This window comes from Anopheles stephensi, chromosome 2 (genome assembly GCF_013141755.1).
Source record: "Anopheles stephensi strain Indian chromosome 2, UCI_ANSTEP_V1.0, whole genome shotgun sequence".
NCBI classification, from domain to species: Eukaryota; Metazoa; Arthropoda; class Insecta; order Diptera; family Culicidae; genus Anopheles; species Anopheles stephensi.
The window spans coordinates 1,961,692-1,985,168 of NC_050202.1; the positions used below are offsets into that span (position 1 = coordinate 1,961,692).

The 23,477-nt window shown below is 46.0% G+C and overlaps 3 protein-coding genes across 4 annotated transcripts in view; 1 reads left to right on the forward strand and 2 right to left on the reverse strand.

Annotated features, from left to right (window-relative positions):
- The window catches only part of LOC118503055 (paired mesoderm homeobox protein 2B-like), a 37,314-nt gene extending 26,692 nt beyond the window's left edge, over nucleotides 1–10,622 (reverse strand). The window contains exon 1 of the mRNA XM_036035920.1: nucleotides 8,801–10,622. Coding sequence (XP_035891813.1) covers nucleotides 8,801–9,146 — 346 coding nt within the window. The 5' untranslated portion in view covers nucleotides 9,147–10,622. The remainder of the gene's footprint in view (nucleotides 1–8,800) is intronic.
- On the forward strand, nucleotides 895–8,762 carry LOC118503054 (sodium-independent sulfate anion transporter-like). Of its 2 annotated transcripts, none has more exons than XM_036035918.1 (5): nucleotides 895–1,181; nucleotides 6,328–6,479; nucleotides 6,546–6,784; nucleotides 6,852–7,632; nucleotides 7,694–8,762. In XM_036035918.1, the coding sequence occupies exons 1-5, from the start codon at nucleotides 1,177–1,179 to the stop codon at nucleotides 8,485–8,487; spliced, it is 1,971 nt and encodes a 656-aa protein (XP_035891811.1). In that variant the 5' UTR covers nucleotides 895–1,176; the 3' UTR covers nucleotides 8,488–8,762. The 2 variants fall into 2 exon arrangements, with proteins under 2 accessions (XP_035891811.1, XP_035891810.1); XM_036035917.1 differs by lacking the exon at nucleotides 895–1,181 and adding an exon at nucleotides 3,121–3,280.
- A 1,340-nt stretch (nucleotides 10,623–11,962) lies between the features above and the next one.
- LOC118503057 (putative N(4)-(beta-N-acetylglucosaminyl)-L-asparaginase GA14866) lies at nucleotides 11,963–13,447 on the reverse strand. The gene is made up of 3 exons (XM_036035922.1): nucleotides 13,222–13,447; nucleotides 12,776–13,158; nucleotides 11,963–12,597 (listed from the first exon to the last, which is right to left on the reverse strand). The coding sequence occupies exons 1-3, from the start codon at nucleotides 13,340–13,342 to the stop codon at nucleotides 12,031–12,033; spliced, it is 1,071 nt and encodes a 356-aa protein (XP_035891815.1). The 5' UTR covers nucleotides 13,343–13,447; the 3' UTR covers nucleotides 11,963–12,030.
- Between the last annotated feature and the right edge of the window lie 10,030 nt (nucleotides 13,448–23,477).

The following is a 23,477-nucleotide window of genomic DNA, read 5'->3' on the forward strand; positions in this document are numbered from 1 at the left end:
TGTTCCACCCCAATGCGGAAACACGTTACCATTACGCACGGGGTTTCGGTGTTGTTGTTTACTCGCGTGCGAATTGTCATTATCAATCGCCGGCGCGCACGAGACGGTGAGTACAAATCACGGAACAACCCACTTAAACGGTAAACTTCAATTGTCAATTAGCAAATTCGATTTCTCAGCTACCAACATCATGTACGGTGTTTCCCCGGTTCGGGCGGTTGGGTAGATAAGTAGGGGGCGCATTGTGAACGCGGCAACTCAACCTGATCGATGTGATAAGACAACCATGTACAACAAGAGTAACTACAGTTTAAAAGTTACAACAAACAAACAGTTCACAGGTGTGTTTGGAGTAGAGTACTGTGCTGGGAATTGAAGTTTAAGTTCCTGGGAACGACTCACATCGAATCCGATCCAAACAAAAATATTGCTTACTAACGATCTAGCTATGAGTACATCTGATCATGGAATCGACAAAACAGATGGAAAATCGTTCATGTTCCAAACTTATCCCAATGAAACCTGTTTTTACATAAATTACTGAAGAACTTTTTGGTATACCTAATGATTTTCCTTCGAGTTTCACTCTTCTTACATCACGCTCTGCCAATTTGCCTCTCTCTCTCCTTATTTAGTACGCCTCTTAGTACTTACGTTAATAGAGAGAAATTGCCATACGCGCACAGTGCTCAGTAAGTGCGTAAGAGCTGAGATTGTCTGAGAGCGCCTCCTGTTGTAAGTCAACAGTGCACTCCGACTCTGTGCGAATCAAGTGACAGTCTAGAACATAAGAGAGAACAACAACAAAGTACTAAACCCATTACAAGCGCGTGAAGAAGAGAGATGCAACTCAAACAACACCTCTAGAAGGAACGAATGGTTCGCACTTGTTCTTGTCATTCAGAGAGCACCTACTCGGTGGACGCTGGCAGAATTGATTAAAATTTCCCCACCATCGGCCGAGTCGGCTCAGTAACCCGTTAGCACACGGTCCGGGAAGATCCCAGTTTTCCACCTCAAGATCCTGAATGGTCGGTTGAGAGTGATCCGAAGGAAGAGTGCGTGGCAGACACCGGGCCGGTATCATTGGTGTGATTGTGTTCTACTTGTTTGGTGAGGTGGATTTTGGCGTTTGTGTGAAGTAAAGTGTAAGGATCGTATAAAGGTGTAATCACAATGTCGTAAGTATTGTTTCTCCGTGTTTCAGTTATCTATTGTAGCATTGATTAAACTACATGAGGACCTAGATCTAGTTTAACGATCGATCACATGGCTGACCTAATGCTCTAGCTGAAGTATTTGTTTGTGAAGCGCTTCTGACCAGCTGTTTCGTCACCATTGGGTGCACTTGTCCAACACATGCGCCCGGCCAGGGTTAAGATAAAACTAATAGAAACTATTTAAACCAAGGCAAACTTGACGCCACCGGCCCGAAATGCTTACAGTGGCTCTTGAGGATGAACCGCAACACCTTATCGGGCGCCCGTTTTAATACCCTGACGGGTACATTTGGCCAACACTTGTGCCCTGCCACGAGACACAAGGGCTCTAACAAGTGTGTCCTGCGTCTGTGACTTTGATATTCGAGAGTGAAAAGCTCTCGAAAGTGATTTCACTTCATTAGCTCAACTTATTTGAAGAAAGTGAAGCAACACACAAAGGCTTCGCATCGAAAACGCACTCGAGTTCTGCGAACCAATTAATAACGACACGAAAAGAAACAACTCTAACAACTCTCGCGTACACACGTCTGAGCAAACAATGTCAAGAGAAAATAGAAAATTGTCTATTTCTGAGCGTTGTCTCTCTATCCTTTTTTACTCGTTTTTTATACTTTGATGTCATACAACACGCCCCGAACAATGGCTACAGGTTCATATTTTACAGGCTAATTCCCTCTTTTAACTTTTAAAAAAAACCCATATTTCAAGATCAACGTGCTAATATAACGCGCTGGTTCAACGATCGGATAAAGATCGACCTATGATAACGTCTAACGTCACCCTGCACAAACTCTGGGCCGTATCACACTCAACACAGTCCCCAGTCACAGAGATTATCATAATCCATGCAAACAGCTGTCGGACGGCTGATGGAAAACCCCTATGAATACAGCACGTAGTCATAAAAATCAATTGCTACCGGAAGACCGGCACAGGAAAATGTCAGTTTAAACGTATTGTTTCTTATCCTGGACCACATTAAGTGGGCTATTAAACGCAGTCAACGATTTTGTCGCGACGAGATACAGTGCTACGCTCTTTTTGGTGGATTGATTAGGACACAATCTTTTCGTGTACCTACGCTATCGATTACTCGATCACGCACGTGTACCTGTGGAAATTGAAACACATTCACGTCTCGTGAAGATGTATGTAAAAAAAGCGACCAATTTGGAATGTGGCGTGTGTTGCACAGCACAAACCGTCGTACACATAAATCACTTCCCCAGACGTCACTAACCCAAGCCGTGTACGGAAAGCACTTGAACGATTAGCATCGCTAGACTTTATCACTTCGTCACGATAAGACAGTGCATGCCAATTGCAGTTATCGTTCTTTAAACGTTTACCCACTGACGTTTCACTCCCCGTCAGTCTATTCCCTTCCCATTATTCCCATCGTTCGCTTTTATGGCTACAGAAATAGGTAACTGATTGAGAGCGATTCCGTACACCTCCGTATCTATTAAGTTACCTCATTAAGAGGTAATATAACTCTTCTGTTTACCAAAACAGTGCAGTAAGAATTTAAGATATTTTTATCCCAAAAATGGTTATAGGCATTTTTCGACGTCCACCATTCACAACCGTCCATCAATTTTCCATTTTCTCTGTAAACAACGCCACACATGTGTACGCAACCACAGACTTTGACATCTGACGCAAAAGCTTCCCAGCGCAAGTGATCTTCGCTTGTTGACGATCGGCTCTTTCGGTGACACTTGCTTGCATAGTAGTGGTACACTTGTCAGTGGTCCAACACTCGATCGGTGTACGGATACGTGCTTTTTAAATGTATGCATGTATACGCCGAAAGCAGCCTAGCTTCGGATGCATGTTCGTAAGGGTTCGGAAAGGGTTTTTGCTCGAGCCCGAGACGCATACCCATCGATGATCCGTCAGTTGATCGATAGCTTTCGGGTGGGCAGGACATTCGCCGTACGGTTCAATCGCGTCGAAAGTTCTAGTTCTCGGACTTCCAATATGGCTAACGACGACTCGCCAGAACCAGCTACTAGCAGCACCTTTAGCCTCACCATCCCTCGGATTAATATTCGGTAAGGCTAACGGATTCATCAAGCAACGCTACCCAAGTGACAGTGCCATTGAAATCTCGTGACCATAAGTGCCATATCGCACGAGACGCATTGCGTCCAGACAATCGTGTGACTAATGTGCGGCTGTTGTGTACCGAGAATGTTAAAGGCAAACAGTGTGACTCCGCAACACCACATGAGGACTTCAGTCCCACGAAAAAAAAAAAGGCGTACAATGCCCCAAGAAGTAAACTAATTAAGCGGACGATAAAGATGACGTTTACAACCGTTATACGAGCGCTCCATAGCCACTCGTTGTTTTGTAGACGAAAAGTAAAGATTTGACCACGCTTATCGCAAACGCCGAAGCTGCCCAATTGTTCTGTTTGTTTGTTTGTGGCCACTTTTTTTCTGTAGGTCCGTTTGATCTCCGGAGGGGGTGCTAGGATGGGGGTGGAGGGCCCACGTAGAGTCTAATGTCATATATTAGCTGATAACTTTGTCCGCTGTGCAAATACCCAAAACAGGTGCAATTCGCAAACAAAACGAGCATCAAAAACAATCTGACAGAGTTCTGAAAACATAACGCTTGTCGTTATGTGTACCCGTGCTGTGTGACTCCACCTTCAAGATCTCCCATCCCGTCGAAGCCCACAACCCGTTATCGGTGGTCTCGTGAAGTAATATCTCGACACGACAACGGACAGGCCCTTGTCAACATGACACACACGTCAGATTGAACTCCCGGCATCAGCCCATCATAAACGATCATAACCGAGTTTTGGTTGCTTTGTTCAAGTTTTTTTTTTTAACGACGCTCATCAAACGGCCTTATCGCGACAATTGACACCTTGCCGTTTGACACTGCCATTGCCAGGGATGCGCGAATTGGTTCCGTGCCCCGGTGTAGGCTCTGGTGCACTTGCAACTTGTCAATCGTGGTGTTGCCATGAGCCAGTGCTACGTTTTCGTAGCACCAACGTACGAAATACACGATTTGGTTAGATTTGACAGCCTTTAAGCTTTAGATAGGTTTACACTACATGGTTGAAATTTTACAACAACATAACGATTTTGAGTTCTTCAACGCTTCAAAGCATCAGCTGACTTTCATTGTCTCGTCCCGAAAGTTAAACGTTGAGCAGTGGCCGCGTTTGCTGATGCGGTTTGGCTGTACCATTCACAACACGGCAAAGAAAACACACATGCCTGCCGTGTTCCGTCGAGTTCCGAAAATAGACTTGCCCAAATTACGTTCTCGCGTTCATGAACTTCACGTACCGTTCTTCGGTTCGTGATGATGTCGGTCACTCAAGACAACCTGGTTCTGTATGCCATTGCCCGAGTTCAGCTAGTTTCATCACTCGCGACAACTTCCGTGCCCATTGAGCAGGATATGGATGAGTTTGTGTGTGTGGATGGTATTTTTTCTCTCCTCCCTCGAAGCATCACGTGATACCTGCTGTTCCGTTTCGCGTCCAATCCCTTGAGACTAATGGGATCATAGGAAGGATAGCTAACGTCGGTTTTTTTTTGCTATCACTCGCATGAACAAATAATCTAGGTACGGGTGTCAAGTGTGATAGGCTGCCAAAAACTGTTTCAAGCAACAGAAACACCCCAAATCTCAGTCAAGAGAGGATTTTGACGGTCAAAATCATGGCCGTTCATTGCACTGCACGTGTTGTGCTTCTGGTAGCGCGATTTGGCACCGCCGGGAATGTCTCAAATATCGGCAATTAATCATAATCCGATGTAAGGAATGTAACAACTCTTTTCCCCTAGCCGGTGCACTACATCCGGGTAGTTGACAGTGCTAGCTTGGGCCCAGCGGAATAATCACAGACTAAATGCTCATCGCGATTGTCCGGAAGCTGCGTACACGCTCCAAAGGCGTCACACGAGCGCCTTCAAGCGGGCAGAACAGATTTACCACCTGGCTATCTTACCTGGACGCGCTCTGTTTATCCTTACGTGCGAGACAACCGTGGATTTATGACCGATAGGCCTCACTAATTCTAACTACTGTACGTACAACCGGCAAACGTGACCACTCTCGTGCTATCATCAAAGTACAGCCAGAGATGATGCTACGTGTAGGTGAATAAATTATGACTTGACGGTGGACGGTTCTAGCAGCAGCTCATTTGGTGTCACATAACGAAGAAGAAAACAAAATCTCAGCGATGCTCTAATGAGCATTCGTCACACTTTGTTTACTCTTACTTTCATCTGGTCTAATGTCTTACTATCGATGAGCACTCTTCTGTTAGTAAAACTTTTAATCCATGCACAAATTACGTATGGCACAGATTTTCTGGTCACTCTTACACCCTCGCCAGCTGATAGGATATCACATTCTCGAGATCTTCCTCACTCCATCGAACCGAGTACCACAAGTCTCTTGCACATACGACAAAGGTGTGTAGTACTGCAGGAAGACACATTGGCAAAAATGTTAATTTTAGCACACCGGCACCGTTCCGAATGCTGTCACCCCGCTGTGCTCGACACGCGATTTTGCAGCCGTCTGTTTTACGAGTGACCGGTTAGGGAAACAATAAAAGATGATTATTTCCTCCCATTTTTATGTGTTTGCTCTGGCTCTAGCGTACCTTGCTGGTGCGCCAAATTGTGAGCGAAACACATGATTTATACTGTACGGTGCATCACTGCACTCTCGAGTTCCGGATCGAGCTAGATTAATGTAGCATGTGCCCTCGAAGGCCCACTATCACTTGCATCTCTGAATGAGCACATTAGAACATCGAAATTGCTTGCTTTAATCGTGTGTCCAACACCCGAAGCAGCACTTCAGCAAATGTGTTTTGTTGCGCAGTTTTGTTTGCTTTCCCTCCTCGAGGGCGACCTTGAGGACGCCTGTTCGCTAAGCTCGCAAGGGCTTAACAACGCCGATGACTCACTCGACACTCAATTCGCACATTTGCAGTGGTCAGCGAAGCCAGAGTGCTAGTGCGCTACCAAGAAATTGAAAAGTAGCACCACCTGCAGTTCACAACAACGCGACGAACTAAGAACAAGTTTCTCTCTGCTCTTCCCAACAACAGACGAACGTCCAGTGACACCCAGCTGGATAAGGTCCAGATCAAGTCGGCCTCGGTCTACAACATTCACGGTTTGAGCGGCTCACAACACTCGCTCAGTGTGCCTCCTATTCACAAGGATGTAGTTGGTTATCGTGGTAGCAACGAGTTCATCTGTAAGTAGTGAAAGTACCATGCCTCGCCCATTACAAAGCTAACACCTTCAAAACGCTCTCACATAGTAACGGACGATAAACAGTCAACGATGGATCAGATCAAATCCATTGGACCTTGGTTCCGGCGCAAGTGCAAGAACGTTTGCCGGCGCAAGATCCTCTACAAACGAGTTCCGGTGCTTAACTGGCTGCCCAAGTACAACATGGACGACGCGGTGGGTGATCTCGTCGCGGGTATTACCGTTGGCCTCACTGTCATTCCTCAGGCCCTCGCTTACAGCAGCATTGCCGGTTTACCTGCAGCGGTAAGCAAGCAAGAGGAGGTGTTTCGTTTCGCAAACAGATAAGAACCTTTATCTCTTCATTTTACAGTACGGTCTTTATGGATCCTTCGTCGGTTGCTTCGTATACATCTTGCTCGGATCGTGCAAGGACGTCCCCATGGGACCCACGGCAATCGCATCCCTCTTAACCTTCCAGGCTACGGATGGGGTATGGCAGCGGGCCGTACTACTGTGCTTCTTGACCGGACTTATCGAGCTGCTGATGGGACTTTTCGGACTTGGCTTCCTCATCGATTTTGTGTCCGGTCCCGTGAGCTCCGGGTTTACTTCTGCCGTTTCGCTGATCATCCTTAGCTCTCAGGTGAAAGATTTGCTAGGAATCGTCGCCAAGGGCAACACCTTCATCGAGCAATGGTCGTCCATTATCGATGACATACACAACACCCAGATCGGAGATGCTCTGATGGGTTTCATCTGTATTGTGGTGCTGCTGCTGATGCGACTTCTGCCACGCATTAAGGTCGGACCTCCGGATGCTTGTGACCAGTCGATCGTGCAGAGGATCATCAACAAGTCGCTGTGGCTTATCGGAACGGCACGCAATGCTATTATTGTGGTTGTATGTGGAGGTATCGGTGCAGCATTCTACGAGAATGGAAAGCAACCATTCCGCATGATTGGCGAGGTACCGAGTGGTCTGCCGAGTGTACAGGCACCGCCATTCTCCGTACCGGAGATGAAGGATGCTAATGGAACGATCATACAGGAGTACGAGAGCTTTGGGGATTTGCTGCAAGGACTTGGGTCAATGCTAATCGTTATCCCGTTGATTGCGCTCCTAGAAAATATTGCCATCTGCAAGGCTTTCGGTAGGTTCTCTCAATCGTCAAGGATGTATTAAGCAAACTAATCGATACAATTTCATTCCAGCCGATGGAAAGCCTGTCGATGCTACCCAGGAACTCATCGCTATCGGTGTGTCAAACATTGCGAACTCCTTCGTTCAAGGATATCCTGGCACGGGAGCGCTTTCGCGTGGTGCAGTCAACAATGCTAGTGGAGTACGCACACCGTTCGGTGGACTTTACACCGGCTTGCTCGTCATCCTGGCCCTGCTCTTCTTCACACCCTACTTCTTCTACATCCCTCGTGCAGCCCTTGCAGCTATCATTATTGCAGCTGTTATCTTCATGATCGAGGTGCGTGTCGTGAAGCCGATGTGGAGAAGTAAGAAAACGGATCTAATCCCAGGAATTGCCACCTTCATCGCCTGTCTTGCCCTACCCCTCGAGTACGGTATTCTGGTCGGTATTGGGTTGAACATACTGTTCATCCTATACCACGCTGCACGGCCAAAGATTCACATGGACCAAGCCATCACACCGTGTGGGGTGAAGTATCTTATGCTAACACCTGATCGCTGCCTCATCTTCCCCTCGGTGGACTACGTCCGCAATCTGATCAACAAGCACGGTCTCAAGAGCCAGATTCCGGTCGTTATCGATTGTACGCACATATACGGTGCAGATTTCACAGCGGCCCAAGTCATCGATACGCTCATCAAAGACTTTAAGAGTCGAAACCAACTGCTACTCTTCCTGAACCTTAAACCCTCGGTTGGTAATGTGTTCGAGGGAGCCGATCTCGAGTATCGCGTGTTCTACGACTTTGAGCAGCTGGACAAAGCGATTCGTGAGTGTCGTCGAAAGAGTATCCCGGCTTGACAGTTTGATGAACAACTGCTATCCGTGCAAAACATACGATGAGACTCTTACAAAAAGACACAAGTGATCTGTACATTTTAGCGATAAAGACAACACGAACGCATGACGGCGTTTGTTTCTAGTACTATTGTCATAGGTTAATGGGGGAGTTCCTGTCGAGCGTCGTACCTACGTACCGAATGTCCCTGTTGCTCGTAAAGACATCCTATTTTATAAGCATTTGATAATCAAAAAAATCCCGATAAATAAAACCAATTACGTTTAATCGAAGCAAAGCAGAGGATGAAAATGTTCTTATTAAGCTTGTACTTACACTGAAGATTCATCGAAGTCTGGAACATCGAAGCCCTATGCACGTCCTGGTGTGTCCGGCCACCCATCACCGAGCACTGCGATCCTGGGCCGGCTGCAGCAGCTGCATGGTGCAGTGCACTCATCGTCACATTCCCCGGTCCGACGCCGGTGCCGACGGGATTGTACGACCGTGCCATGGACGCCGCAGCAGCCGTGTAGCGATAGGCCGCCTGCGACATCTGACTGCAGGACGTAAGGTCCCCGTACGAGCATGGCATATTGCCGAGCCCGGTCGGATCCATACCACCCTGGAGGCAGCTAGAGTCGAAGCTAGCTGCCGCCTGGTTGAGGTACGAATAGTCCATATCGTGGGGATAAATTTTGGCGACTTTTATGGGGTCCGGGGTCACCACGAAGAAATGTTACACACACGGGGTCGTTTGCTTCGAAAGAAGCGTTTAGTCTGCCAGGAGCTTTTCTAACCCGTTTTGCTGAACCAACCACAATCGCGCACACAACTGTCAATACGATGTAAACAAACCTTTCTCACCACTATCGAGTATCCCCGTATTGCCTACCTTCCAGGCGCAACGTTTGCACGAGTAACGGCTCGAGCTACTTTCCCGGTGCGGACGTTGATGATGATAATGCTGATTGCAATAATACTTTCACTGATCACTACTATTCCGCCCAACCAGCTGCGGATGGCAAATGGAAAAGGAGAATTGAATTCTACCGCGAAAAACCCATTTCGATTCGATGTTCCAAATCACCGGGAATGGAAACTCACAAAACAAGCACCAAATTCGCACCTTTCGCACACCGTTAACAGATGAAACGAGGAAGCCAAAAACACACACACAACCGGGGGATCGTTTGGTTGAATTGAAATTAAATATTAATTTCCTGCTCCACTCGATTGGCGCGTACTTGTTTCGTACAATATTTTACACCCAATTTGGTGTGTTTTTCTTCTCTTCTTTACGTTTTCACCTGTACACACTCGATCCACACCGAGACCGCTGCGCACTTACGCGTCGAAATGTCTGTCAGTTGGCTTTTCCGAGGGGTTTCCCGACCTCCGCTCTCGTACACCTCCTTTCCACCGCGTCTGCGAGGTTATTGTTGATGTGCAATTTCGTTCCTTCGTTTGCTCTTTTTTTTTGGCGTTATTTATTTTTATTATCCATGAATTTCTGTGTATTGCTCCCTCGTACGCTCTCGAATTGAACTGCCGATTTTCACGTCGTCACCTTGCACACAATGTTTTACCACACCTGCTGATGGGATATTGCCCATTCGCATAAATTCGCAGCTCGTACAGAAGAACTGTGCTGAGGTGTGGGAATTTAGATTCAAAAACTTTAGTTGAAAATTCCTCACAGCACGGCGATCTCAATTATTTCATTTGCACCACGTTCACTAGATCTGTTGTCGAACTTCAGCACATGATCAAAGATATTCACTCATTGGTTAGTCTACACCCTTCACAACTCCACGATCAGATGCAATTCTTCACAAAACTCTTATTCAAACTATTTCTCCTAGTTGGACACTTCTCGGAAAAGCGGGACTGTATACCCAGCATCCAGCACGACGAATAGCCTATATGGACCACGGTGAAATCTCGACTCAAAACTTTACTATTCGAACGACAGGACCTGCTCTGGCTGTGCGACCGGTTGCTTGCATTTGCCGAAATCAAATGATAAGCTTAATTCAATAAATGTGAACTCAAAGCCTGTCCCGTCACGACGCTGGTCGCCCATCTGATGCTGCTGGCCGGATGCTGTTGGTGGTGTTTTCCTATTGTTTTCCCCGCGATTTCCCTACACACGGGACGCCAACTGGCACTCGGAACACATGTCATACGCACCGTACGTACGTACGTACGCAACCGAACGGATGTACAGGGTGCGAACAATAGTCCTAGCACAGTGGCTATCCTTTTCCATCCTACTGTCAGATTTACCGATTGAAAAGGATACACTTTGATTCGCTTCTCGATGCCTTCTCTTTCCGTTTAATGTGCTTCAGCACGTGCTAAGAAATGAAAACAAAGTAGGCCACTGTCCACGGTGCGCAAGGATACGGTGCACCCTAAACCTCAAAGCAAGCAAGGAACACTCTACTTCCATGAGGGGAAAATCCTGAACCAGTCTGCTGGATGGGCGTGGCTATCGCCATAACTTCTAGCAACCGCCAATGGGCGAATCGGAGCAGCTCCACATGCCGCAAAGAAAAGCTGAGAGTTTTCCGTGACGTCATGATTGTAGTTTTTCCAGCGTCGCCCGGTGTTTCTTCTAATAAATTCTCTTTTCGTCTAGATTCTTGCTAAATGTTCTTTCCGAATGCAGTTCCGTGCGAACCCCTCGTGAGAGTCGCAGCTATTTCTATCATATCCTGAGTATTGGTATTGCGTCCGATGGATGAATGGGTGTTTGTGTAGTTGCCGCTCTTGTATTAATCCTCTTGAGACATAAAGTTGAAATTGCAATGATAGAGAGAAAACCCCAAAAACAACACAAGGTAAACAACCGGGACAACAATTTAGGACGAATCCCAACGGAAGCGACGACGCTGCGATCAGACATTCCTGCTCAATTGGTACACCCTCGCCACTCGACCCAAACTTTCTCCCATCGTGTTCCGTTCCGTGGTGGGACGTGCGCTAGAGTCAGAAAGCAAGAAGTGCAACTTTTTATTTACATTTTTTTCTCAATATTTTTCAACACATTCAACACAGATTTCGGTGTTTATATTGCTTCCCGAGTGCAACTCGAAGCTCAAGAAATGGAACAACACTCTTGAGTACGCCTTGGTGCATTTGGGTTACTTCCGAACCAGGGCACAAGAATTGTTTGTGCCTCGCTGCTCAGGACGAGCGAGGGCGGCGGCGACGGCGACAACGCAAGACAGTGTACAGTGGGCCGTGTTCGCGTGCTTCTGTTGAATTTCCAGAAAACAAGCCCCGAAGGTGTATCCTTTTATTGGATTACGATTGATGATTCCCTCCTTGCGTCCTTGCGCTCGTTTAAAGCTGACGGTGGTGCTAGTCGCTGCTATAATGAATACAGCATAATCGCTTCAAATCAAAACAGCCGTAAAGCGGACTTAACCATTAGATTACGGCGATTTTATTATTATTTGGATTAATTGCAACTGGAACAATCCTTGCCAAACAGTTTGGGGCGTATTTTTTCAGCTTCAATTTATTTGGAACTCGATGATTTTATTTTTTAGTTTTAACTAATTTGTTTGACATTTAACAGTCAGCACACGCACTTCACCATTCGCCACGGCACCATCAGCTATCGAGTACGGAAACTGTTCCATACCGTGACAAGCAGCTCCATACTGGCCTTCCTTTGCCACAACCACAATTCCACCTACGAAGGAAGGATAATATTTGGCAATCCTTTCCATGGCCTTCTGACCTGCCTCGGCTGGGCTTAGGCCACTACGCATCGCTTCCACAGCTAGCAGGGAAGGTAAAAAGCGCATCATGACATCACCGTCTCCTGTGGCCACTGCGGCACCTACTTCCGCGTCAGCGTATGCTCCCGCTCCAGGAATTGGGGAGTCTCCAACACGACCGGGGATCTTATGACGAGCTCCATTCGTGGATGTACCTGCCACCACGTGCTTTTCTTCGTTGATCACGATCATACTAATGGTGTCGTGGTTGTACTGGCCAAAGTCATAATCTGACCGATCGGAGAGATTCTCTGAGGAAGAGGATGAAGTACGGACGATGGAGTTGGCTGACACTGGTTCATATGGACCGCAAGACATCGATGGAGAGGGAATCACATTCTACAATAAAAAAGACGATTCGATAAGTTAAAAATAAATCCTCTCCCCTTCTTATCAGCCACAACCGATTGCTGCATAATGCTTGTCATTCAAATTGAACTCCTTATCTCGTACAACCTCAACGTTGATTATTCATAACAATGGTCCCCCCCCCACGGACTGACCACCATCGACTTACCTTCCAAAAGTTCGGCTGACAGTGATCTTTTTGCCATGCGCTCCACATACTCTTAGATGCTTCTGTTTGCAGTGACTCCTTCTTGAACCCCATCATAACAGCAAACTCCGTAGCCTGGCTGCCAACCAGCAGCGTATGCTTGGTGTTCCGTAACACATACTTTGCCACCTCGGCCGCATGCTTCACATCGCGCAATGCCGCTACCGCACCGATATCCATCGTCTTACCATCCATCAGCATCGCGTCCAGCGTTGTTTCCCCATTCTCATCCGGACTGCCACCGTACCCGACCGTTCCATCGCACTGCTCCCGTTCGCAAACACTGCATCCTTCAACTAGCGCTTCAATCGGATCAAACTCACCAACTGTTAGCGATTGGTACGCTGTGACGGGGGAAGAATAATGCGTTAATAAAGTCCGGTAACAATCTAAAACTCGACTTATACCTCTCAGAGTGGCATTTGTGAAGCCCCAAGTAGTGGCCACCAGTGGTAATCCTCCACTAACCGGCCCCAAAAACGATAAAACACTCACAAAACTTAACAAAACAATCCGCAAACGCAGCATCTTCGCAGATAAACAAAGCAACCGAGGCGATTTACGTCAAACTGGGATCTGTCAACGGTGGAGAGAGCGATCGTTCAAATACCAATGCACGCGCGGTGTAAATTGAGCGTTATCATCGATCAGGCTCTGGAGTGTTTGTGAGTAGCCGTGTCAACAGATCAGCTGATTCTTGCTCTTGTGTGAGTACAATTCTCGATGTCAAGTGTGTTGAAAGCTTACTTTGGCCGGCGTTGGACACAGGGTGATTCTAATTATTTAGTATTTTAGTACATAATTTTATTTATTACATTAGAACACAAACTAAAACCGGCAACACAAACTAAATTAGAACACAAACTAAATTTAAACATCTTACAACCGAATCCTTCGAATCAAGTCAGTCGTTACACTGTCTGCAGAAGCCGCGCTCATTTATCACATCCACTGACCCAAGGCAACCGACGGCCCCGACGAAAAATCGCCATAAAAACGGCCGTGCTGTCAATATTTCACTTCAAACAGAGCCGAAATAAAATTTGAGCTATGGCCACAATGTGTCCCGTAGCTCGAGTCTTACAGCCCCAGGTCCAACTCCTGCCAGATAAACATCGACCCCGCCACCGCCATTTGCCACCGTGCAAAAACAAATAAATTCATTTAATTTCGTTAATTATTTTCCATCCTGACCAAATAACGCGGACGACGACACTACGCAATCAGTTCGGAACGCACAAACCCACAACAACTTCTCCGTTGGTGGGATATCGAGGCTCGTTTTTCGGTGGCCATCGCCATCGAACCCTGGGCATAGAATTCCCTCGTATGGTGCGTTTTTGATTTTGTGTTCAATTTACCTAAAGTCAAACCCAATCAAAGACCACGCCACGGGGAAAATGGACGAACCCACGGGTTCTGCTTCCGGTTTGCATAACTCTGGGCTCTGTGCACCTACACACTACACGGCGAGAAATTCAGCCAGCCATTATTGGGCAGGCAAAGGTGGACAAAATTTATGTTCAACCATTCACGCAACCAACGTGTCCAGTTCGATGTTTCCAGTTCCGACTTGCAAGTGTCCCGATGCATTTCGTCCTCCATAAATCTACCCACCCGTGTGAGTGCATCGAGCTATCGCACTGCAGATGCATTGCTGGTTGGCTGGTTGGCGCACGAGACCACAGACGCGATGCACCAATGGAGCGATCCTCGGCAAAAAGAGCATCCTGATGTCCTGGGGATGATATTGCGGGACATCATAAATTATCCGAACCCAAAACGCATCTCGCGTACGAATGCACTTCACCAAAAGTCACACACACACACACACCTGCACCGCAGTTTTACGCATCGCGAGCATCGGGCCATCGGGGCCGTAAATTTGTGCAACCATTGGACGCACGGCACTCGGACCGTGGCATCCGACGAGGCAAATATTATGTAAATTGTAATTGACATTAATCGAATTTTTTCCATTCTCATGAGCACACACACTCTGTTTGTGTGTATGTGTGACTGTGTGTCGCTCCCAACACTGCCGGCAATATTTGCTTATCCCGATGCACCCGCTCTTGCCTTGTTCGCGTTCTGATAGTTTTCATTGTTGGAATTTTCATTGCTTCGCTGTGGGCTTTGAGTATGCAAGGGTATGCAAACAAACGCCACGGATGCGTTGGGGACACGTTCACACGTATGTATGTGTGTGTGTGTGTCTACCGACTGTTGCTAATTACTTTAGCTGCGTTAACCCGGCCAGTTGAGTACTTAACTAATTTAGCCATTTTCTGCGACGCAACGTATCCTTTTTGCACTACCACACCGTCCCGCGATTCCTCGGCAAGTGGAGTCACAAAGGGCCTCGGGAAAGGGCCGGTGTGATTGGCTGATTACAGTAGTTGCCCTACGAATGGGAATTATTGTTGTAACGGAGGGAAAGTCGTAAGGGAAAGAGGACAGGATTATTTGCAACAGCACGGTGTAATGCAAACAAGTACCGGTATGAAATTAACGTTTTTATTAATCAAGAGCTGGAGCAGGTTTTGTTTTTGCTTTACAATAAAACATTCAAAAGGTAAATACATTGAAAAGTTTGGAAAAAGTTTTTTAAAGCACTTTAAAGTAGAATGCGAAAACTATTTTTACTTGCATTGCACTATTCTACTCGCTCACCTTCAAACGCCTAAAGGTAGGCAATTTCATGCTCTAAATTACCATAGCACGTCTTACCTTGAGTAAATTAATTATTACATCAAGATTCTTCACCCATTTTCATAATCTCGCTTGAAATTGTATTTTACGCACGTACTAATTACACCCAATCGTTTACTATAGTAACTAAAACTTCTTCCAAACAGTCTGCAAGAGCGTCCACGGTTGGTTTGTCGCTGTGGAAACTTTTACCTCCGGAGCTCCGCTCATTACTTCCCGTTTTCGCTATAATTATCGTACGATTGTGCACCTAAGTATCTAATCAAAGAAAAAGCTCACCGTCACCCTTCAATCCCCGACTTATCCGCCCCTACCCCCATCCCGATGGTGCCTCTTTCATAAACTTCAAGCATAATTGAAACCGTTACTGATAAATAAGCACAATCTAATAACATTAGGGAAAATGGAAAATTCCACCTCCTTTTCCTCATCCTTCCCGCCCCTTCGCTTCGCCCAGGGCAAGCACGAAACCACACCACCAGTACCACACTGTGTTTGGTTCCGTCAAGTGCAAAAAGATGTCATCAGCGCGCGAAATCCAGAGTCTGCTCCGCACGGGTACACTCGTCGTTGGTTGGCTGCCATTTTAAATCCGCACAACGAAGCACAACAAAGCCAAAACCATCGTGCAAGCCTTGCCGAGTAATTGCCGAGAAATGTGGCCACTTAACTACAGCTGGACAGGACAAGCGCTGGAGCCGCTACAAAGTAAAGCGACACAACAACACATTTAATGGCCCGTTCGCCCATTACGGTGCGTAGCTGTAATGCACGCTTGTGGCAAAATCTTGTTGCTTTTTTGCATCAGCCCCTGCTAGACGCTATGCACTGGGGAAGGAAAATTGCTCACGAGACATTCAATTTACTTAATTAGATAACTGGGTAGCATTATTAAATGAGCCACCCAAAAACCAAAGCAACGTCAATTTTCCACTGTTCCGAGCGGGGAGATATTCGCGTGGCCGGATCCCACACCACACCAAGGAGGCACATTTTGTAAGAACAATTGAAAGGAAATTTTCTAAATTAAACCGTAAATTATAAGCGTCCTTGTCCTTTCGGGGTTTTTTGTCCCGGTTTGGACCCTCAAGAAGGTGTGATGGTGGTGTGTGATGCGAACCTGTCGTGAGAACCGACGCGCGACTCCCACGAGCTCGCTAGTCCCTTGGGAGACGGGCGAAGGATAAGCGCGTTTTTCCATATCGCTTTTTATGCCACCCGCCAAACAACAAGTGCTCTGTGTACGAGAAAACTATAAGGATCTCAGTGCAAGGCTTTTGGCAGATTTGGCATGACTGTGGGAAAAAAATACCCCACCAAGCGGAAGTCTGTGCTATTATTTATCGTTCGATATCGGATTTGGTCGTGGCGAAAACTTGGGAGGGAAAGACTGGTGGATGATGTGGTGATGTCGGTGCAACATTAGCGCATTATATTTCCGCCTTTCTATAGAGCACTTGTTCATCCCTACTAGCGACACACTCACACACACAGAGTAAATGATCCTTGCCACGATGGTAACGGTAGTCACGTTCAACAATCAAATGTAAGGGGTTGACGTTTCCCTTCGATCTGCGCCAGCAAAACACATTTCCCTATGTCGGTCCTGGAGTATGGGACAAAAGTAAAGCGTAGGGGATAACCCATCAGCCACAAGGCCATTGCTATGATGCTGTGGAAACTCTCGTACGCGTGCATATATCTGTCATAAATATGTTTTATATTCAGTGCTTTTTTTTGCGCTCTTATAACCCCCTGCTGTGGCACACTTGTCACGATGGAAAAACAGATCGTTTGTGCGTGTCTCACGCACTTGCTGAAATCAATATTTTTCTTTTGATACTGTCGGAAAATTCACTTCCTACTGAGAACATGTATTCAAATTGCATTGATTCATGCCGATTGGTAAGAGCAGAAATAGCTTAAGAATATACTGATGAAAAATCTCAGTATCTTAGTAATCTTAAGAGAAACCCCTGCATTTCAACAAAAAAATTTAATATTTTGTTTTCATAGTTTTTACAAGACATGTTACTTAAAACAAATAATTCATCATAAAAAACCAAATCGGATTGAATCATTCCAGTTCACAAAATAGAAGCAAAAATTCGCTAGGATAATCGAAACCTTTATGTAGATCAACTCAAAACCCCGTGAAGTTATACTATCTTTTTTCACAATAGCACATTACCAAAAGCTCCACAACAAAGTTTAACGTAAAACATGTTTTTAATTTAATTTAAACCATAAACCAAAAATTTTATACTTGCAAAAGCATAAAACCATTCGAAAAAAATTAGTTTCTTATCGTTTAACGCCTGAAGTTATGCTTTTTTTTGTTCTCGTTTACCTGGATCGAAGTAAAACAGGAATAGTGTTTCCTTCCCAAAACATTTATCTTTAAAATATAACAAGTTAAACAAACATATTCTATTGCCAACCACTCGACGAGCTCTACCTTCAAAATAACGACCGTGAGCGAGCTGGATGTGAAGTGGCCGAATGCCGAGGGGGAACCCACTTACCCAGCAACATTAACCGTGTAATGTAGGATGAATTTTGATGTTATCGGCCAAACATACCCGTAACGCACTACCACCGGATTCAAACAACAAATGGGGTGGGAAAATGGACCTCCGGATAATGTTTTATGTGTCTCGGTGCTGCGCTTTTCCATGCTGATCGAGACGCGCACGGCCCAAACGCCCTCAGTTTGCCTTTTTATGTTCGACCACTGCACCAACACGTGATCTCTCCCTCCTTTGTTGCCCTCGTCCACCCTATTCTATCGCAAAAGAAGCACCAACGCGTCTGGTACGTCACATCGTTCGCGTCTGGCATGGGTGAGGTGGTGAGTTTTGTTGGTCCACCGGGAATTGAGATAAAATTCATTTTCGCTTGATTCATGAAATCACTTTTTTCTTCATCCCGTGGTGTTGTGTTTTCCTCCCGCCCAGCGGGGTGCTGTATCGGATCGGTGATAGATTTTCCGGGACTAGGGAAAACGGGCCATGCGTTCTCACGCTGTGCGATCCAACACGGTAGCTATTTGTTTACGACCGATCCCGTGCTCAACTATTCCTATGGGTCAGATTGTCATCGAAGGATGAACGGTAGAACGGAGAGTACCCTTTCGAATGTAGCTGTATTGCAAGAAATCTTGCTGTACGATCAGCTCTCTCTACAGGAGATTTCTATCAACAAAATTACTGTAATCGAATATCTATTAGTAGATGCCTATCGATACTGCGTTATTTGGAATTAATTGCTTGAGTTGATTATACACCTTGAACATTTTTCTGATGTGTTTTATGTACATTTATTAAGTTAAATAATACACTCGAAGATATAAGACAACATTAGACTGTCAACAAAATCAAAACAACGCGTTCGTGTATGGCTGATTGTCTACCTTCAGGCGCAATTTCGATTTACCCTTTTTTCTGTTGCTTTTCTCCAGAAAAATCACAACCTATTAAAGGATGGCTGTTTTAAAAAACAAATGATTTATTATCCACTTAACTTCCTTTTGTATGCATCCAACTCAATTTATCATCACTTAATATGGCGGCAAATACCTGCTACTTCTCACCGGAAGCTAGTTACATGCAAGTTATGAGCCAAACTAGCCTTTCTTGGTCTGCCTTCCTTCCGTACTCACCATCTAAGACGCTGTGTGTGTCCAACCTTTCTTGCATCTATTTACTGTAAGCATGGCATTTGGTTAGCGTCTTAGCCCCGAGTCCAGACCAAGCAACGGCAAGAAACTGCACTCCAAATCGAGATTTATCGAGCTAATTAAAGAAACGTGATTTTTGTCCTTACAACCTTACTCAGCAAACGACGCTCATTGTCGCTGGCATGCACCACGTGCGACACTTGCCACCTCAGTGTAACAACACCCCCCGGTGTGGAAGCGTCCACGAACTACAAAACTTCGCCGAAAAGTCGTAAAATGAATAAACATCTATCACGCAGTTGTTGGATATGTTTGGAAGATTTAAACCAAAAACCAAATAATCCAATTAATGGGAAGCGTACTGCACCCGGGATTAGAATGGTGGCCCCTTACGGCTACCAGTGTGTGCAACGTGCCCAGGGATGCGCCACGTGTACGACATCGCTCGAACTCGAATGCTGGCAGCACAAAATCATTTCGATAATTGAATAACACACCACCGTTCGCTGTTTGGCCATTCTTTCGAGTAGTTTTTTTTTTCGTTTTTCGGGACAGTTTCATGAGGCCACTGTAGCGCAGGATGCAGCCTCGTCCTTTGCGTGGAGGACATTTTATGGCCTGCAATCAAGCTTTTTTTGGCGATAAAGGCAAAAAAAAGGGCACAACAACATAAACAAAAAAGGCCCTAACGTGAATGGGCATTATCACTACCATAAGCACCATTTTCCGATGTGCTCCTATGGCTCGTGCACTGTAAAAGGCAATGATTGCGAACATACCCCCATCTTTATTGAAACAAACGATCGCGCACCGAGAATCTATGATCCTGGCCGGATAGACAATTTGTCCCACACGTAAGCTGTACCTCCAATAAGCTACCGGGAAAGCTTGTTGCATGGTGAGCTTTTTTCATTGCTGCAAACGCCTCACTACCGGAGCCATGAATCTTTGGCAGATGGGAGACATTAGCTGCTCCTCCATATGCGAGCGCCTATGCATATACATCCTTCCATCTTAATTGCATTGCTCCCGTTCGCTGTCACTTCGCCCGTACAAAGTCTGCTGTTATTATTTGTCCACTCTACCTTCACAGATCATCCAGACTCTCCGCCTCTGTTGTGCTTCTCGATAAGACAATCAAAAATCCTGGAGTCCGGAACCCGGAAACCGTGGTTCCGTCCGGACACCTGCTGGGCTTGCGCCCGGAGATGATTTAGAGCTGATCTAGAGAAGGCACTAATTGACATTAATTTCGCCGGTTCGCACGATTCGATTAGGCTAACGAATTTTTGCCCGTGCAGAAGCATCAAGACAGCCTGCGTGACAGGCAGGCCTGCGACTACGTGTGCGATGATGATGATGTCCTCGACGCCACGTCGAAGTGCAAGAATTTGGCCCAAACCTATGCAGGGCTCGGGACTTCCCGAAAGCGGACCGGGCCAATTAATTGATTGATTAGCCCAGATCGGGTAGCCTGGCGCAGTGAAGGCTGATCAGAACACGGTAAAGATCCTCTCGGCAGCAGCTGCGACTATCGAGTATGTCCTCAAGACTCGCTGGCGCTGGAGAAACCGAATGGAGCAATTTTTGGCTGATTAGAGAAATGATTGATTGTTGGCCGGTTCCGGCTTCCCGGTTCCGAAATTCTCAATCACCTCATCAAGACACAAACCCAGTGGAGGGAGTGATTTTGTTTGTGTCACACTTGGTAGACTGACTAAAAATGGCTACCCTGCTGCCCTGGCGCACCGTTACGAATGCTTAATACGCTGACAATAATTTCAAACACACAGAACGGTCGATGAGGCAGGCGAACAAAACGACGATGATCCGATTATAGGCTGCTTATTTATTTAAAATCATCTTCTGGCCCATTTTCTCCTACTTTCCCGCTCGTAAAGTGAACGGATTTACGACGACATTCGGACACCAGGCTGCTGGGTTGCTTCTAGCGATGCCGAACACCGCAAACCTTCAAGATGCAGACAAAACGAGCACTTTTGAACGAATGTGAGTAAATCGAGCGAAAACAAGTATCCCACATGTCGCAGACGATTGCCATGATCGTAAAGTAGTCCACCGTAAAGCGGCAGTCCTGTGCTGGTCGAGTCCGGAGCAGTAAACGACATTGCAACTGCTGGCGGGATGAACATTTTCCTTTATGAAGAGGAAAATATTGCACTTTCTCTAGGGTACAGTGGAAATCTAAGAAAGTGGAAGTTAGAGCCGAATGATGTCTGTGTTGGGCAACAGAAAGCTTAAACTCGGAAATGATGAGAAGCAGAGTTGAATGATTGCTAACCCTTGAGGAACAGACAAGAAAGTCTTTGGTGAGGGATAGCAATTTAAGGTCGAGATGATATCCAGGAGACCCCTTCGACAAGCTGGGGGTTTCTTTGCTTATGATCCTACTGTCGCAAAACAATCAAACTCTATAACCTATCCATTCAAAGGTTTCATGTATTGTAGACACATCACCTTACGACCAACTCGTTCCGGTACAAGATGTTTGATCGTGCAAATTATTATACCCCTTTCTTTGAAAACCTCGAAACAGCACTACACGAGGGCACGAGTCCCTTGAATATTAAAATAAAATCCTCAAGCGGTTGTAAACGTTCCGAGATGCACCACGTTACACGGCGCTTTCGTTCATTTTTTTGTGATGATCCTAGTTGCCTCGTACCGTAGCGAAAGTGGACCACTAAGTTTGTCCATCTTATGCTGTGGACGTGCTGCTTGCTACCAGGAAAGTCTCCGTAATGAAATGGTACGATGATGAGCGGTAGAGATTGAGTTGGTATGGAAGTAAGAGCGAAAATCTCCCAACGAGTCCCATTTCTTGGCAATATAATGTACCCAAGTTTATTGACAAAATGTGCCACCATGTAGGATATTCCTTCGTGTTTCCTAGCGCAATTGCACAACCGAATTGCATACCTTTAGGCGCATTTTCCGTTGATTTTTAAATGCTCTCTAAAACCTGCATGAAAGTATGCAATCCGCGTACCAACACTGAAATGATGCGAATTATTTAACAATTTCATTATGTTCTCTTGTTGTGGCACCTTTAACAGCATGTTTGCTACTTTAACAAGACTAATACCAAGATCCGCAAGAAAAACCAACAAACAAAACGATTTTAACGCACGCCTTTTTGGGTGTCGCTACCGACCGATTGTTGGGCCGGATAATTTACCCTCAACAAACACCAGCATCAAGCCACTTGACCTTACCACCGGAGGTGCCCCAATAGACTGCTGCGGTCGCGACAGAAACAGGGTAACAGTTGGTGCAGCAACTGGTCGCGCACGTGCTTCGCTTGGGCGCTTTCTTCGAGTGCACGCGCGTGGATGCCACGTGCGGTGACAGTTGGTGCCCGCTCGCGCTAGATCCTGAAGCTCGGAACCGATTTGTTCGATTACCATGCCATTGTCTTTCTTTCTCTCTCCTCACTGTCCTGCTGTACCATGAACCTCAAAACACAACAAACACTTGCCATGCCTCTGCCACACACAAACACAGATGACAAACACGATTGGACGATTTTTCGCCGTAGAAGATTGCAAAACGATAAATTTCCACATCATCCTGATCATCAGATGGATTACATAAATAATTTATCACATGACAAACAGCTCTAAGCAACGGATCCGGGAAAGAAGTTGGGATAGGAAGTACGACCATGAAGCGGCCTGTCATACAAGAGACGCATCATCTCAGTTGACCGATTCGTTGATGCCTTTTTTTTTGGTTGGCTACTGCTTCTTCATCTTTCTGTCCCTCAGTGCTTTGCTGTGCATAAAATTCCGCCTTCAGAATCGAGAGAGAACGAGAAAGATTCACCGTCAGACAAGCTCCTCACTGACACTGTGATTCAGATTGGCTGCAAATGGTGGGATACGGTAGCTACCCCGGCCCGGCACCAGTGGATGACAATCGTGAAATAATAATAATCAATCAGGAAATATTAGAACGTCGTTCGTTCATTTCGCACGCACTGCCTCCTGGTCCTTGGAACAGGTTCTTCCGGTGTCATATTTTCGTCGAAAGGGTTTCTTGTATTTTTTTCCTCCTCCTGCAGAAATAGTGCCTAGGACATGGTGGGAGAAGGAAATTAATTTCAAACGACACTGCCAACTTCCCGATTTATGGATGTTCGGTGACTTGAAACTCTTCAAGGTTTGGGTCGGCATTCAGCGCTTAATTAAGTTTGAATCTCTTCCAGTTCCTGCTACATGTGAGCTTTTCTCGTTAATTCTACCTTAAATA

Coding starts and splice junctions, on each gene's coding strand:
- LOC118503054 (XM_036035917.1), top strand. CDS start 3,207: ATGGCTAACGACGACTCGCCAGAACCAGCTACTAGCAGCACCTTTAGC. Junction 6,785..6,851: donor TTGCCGGTTTACCTGCAGCG/GTAAGCAAGCAA, acceptor TTCATTTTACAG/TACGGTCTTTATGGATCCTT. Junction 7,633..7,693: donor TGCCATCTGCAAGGCTTTCG/GTAGGTTCTCTC, acceptor ATTTCATTCCAG/CCGATGGAAAGCCTGTCGAT.
- LOC118503057 (XM_036035922.1), bottom strand. CDS start 13,342: ATGCTGCGTTTGCGGATTGTTTTGTTAAGTTTTGTGAGTGTTTTATCG. Junction 13,159..13,221: donor CACAAATGCCACTCTGAGAG/GTATAAGTCGAG, acceptor CCCCCGTCACAG/CGTACCAATCGCTAACAGTT. Junction 12,598..12,775: donor GTCAGCCGAACTTTTGGAAG/GTAAGTCGATGG, acceptor TTTTTATTGTAG/AATGTGATTCCCTCTCCATC.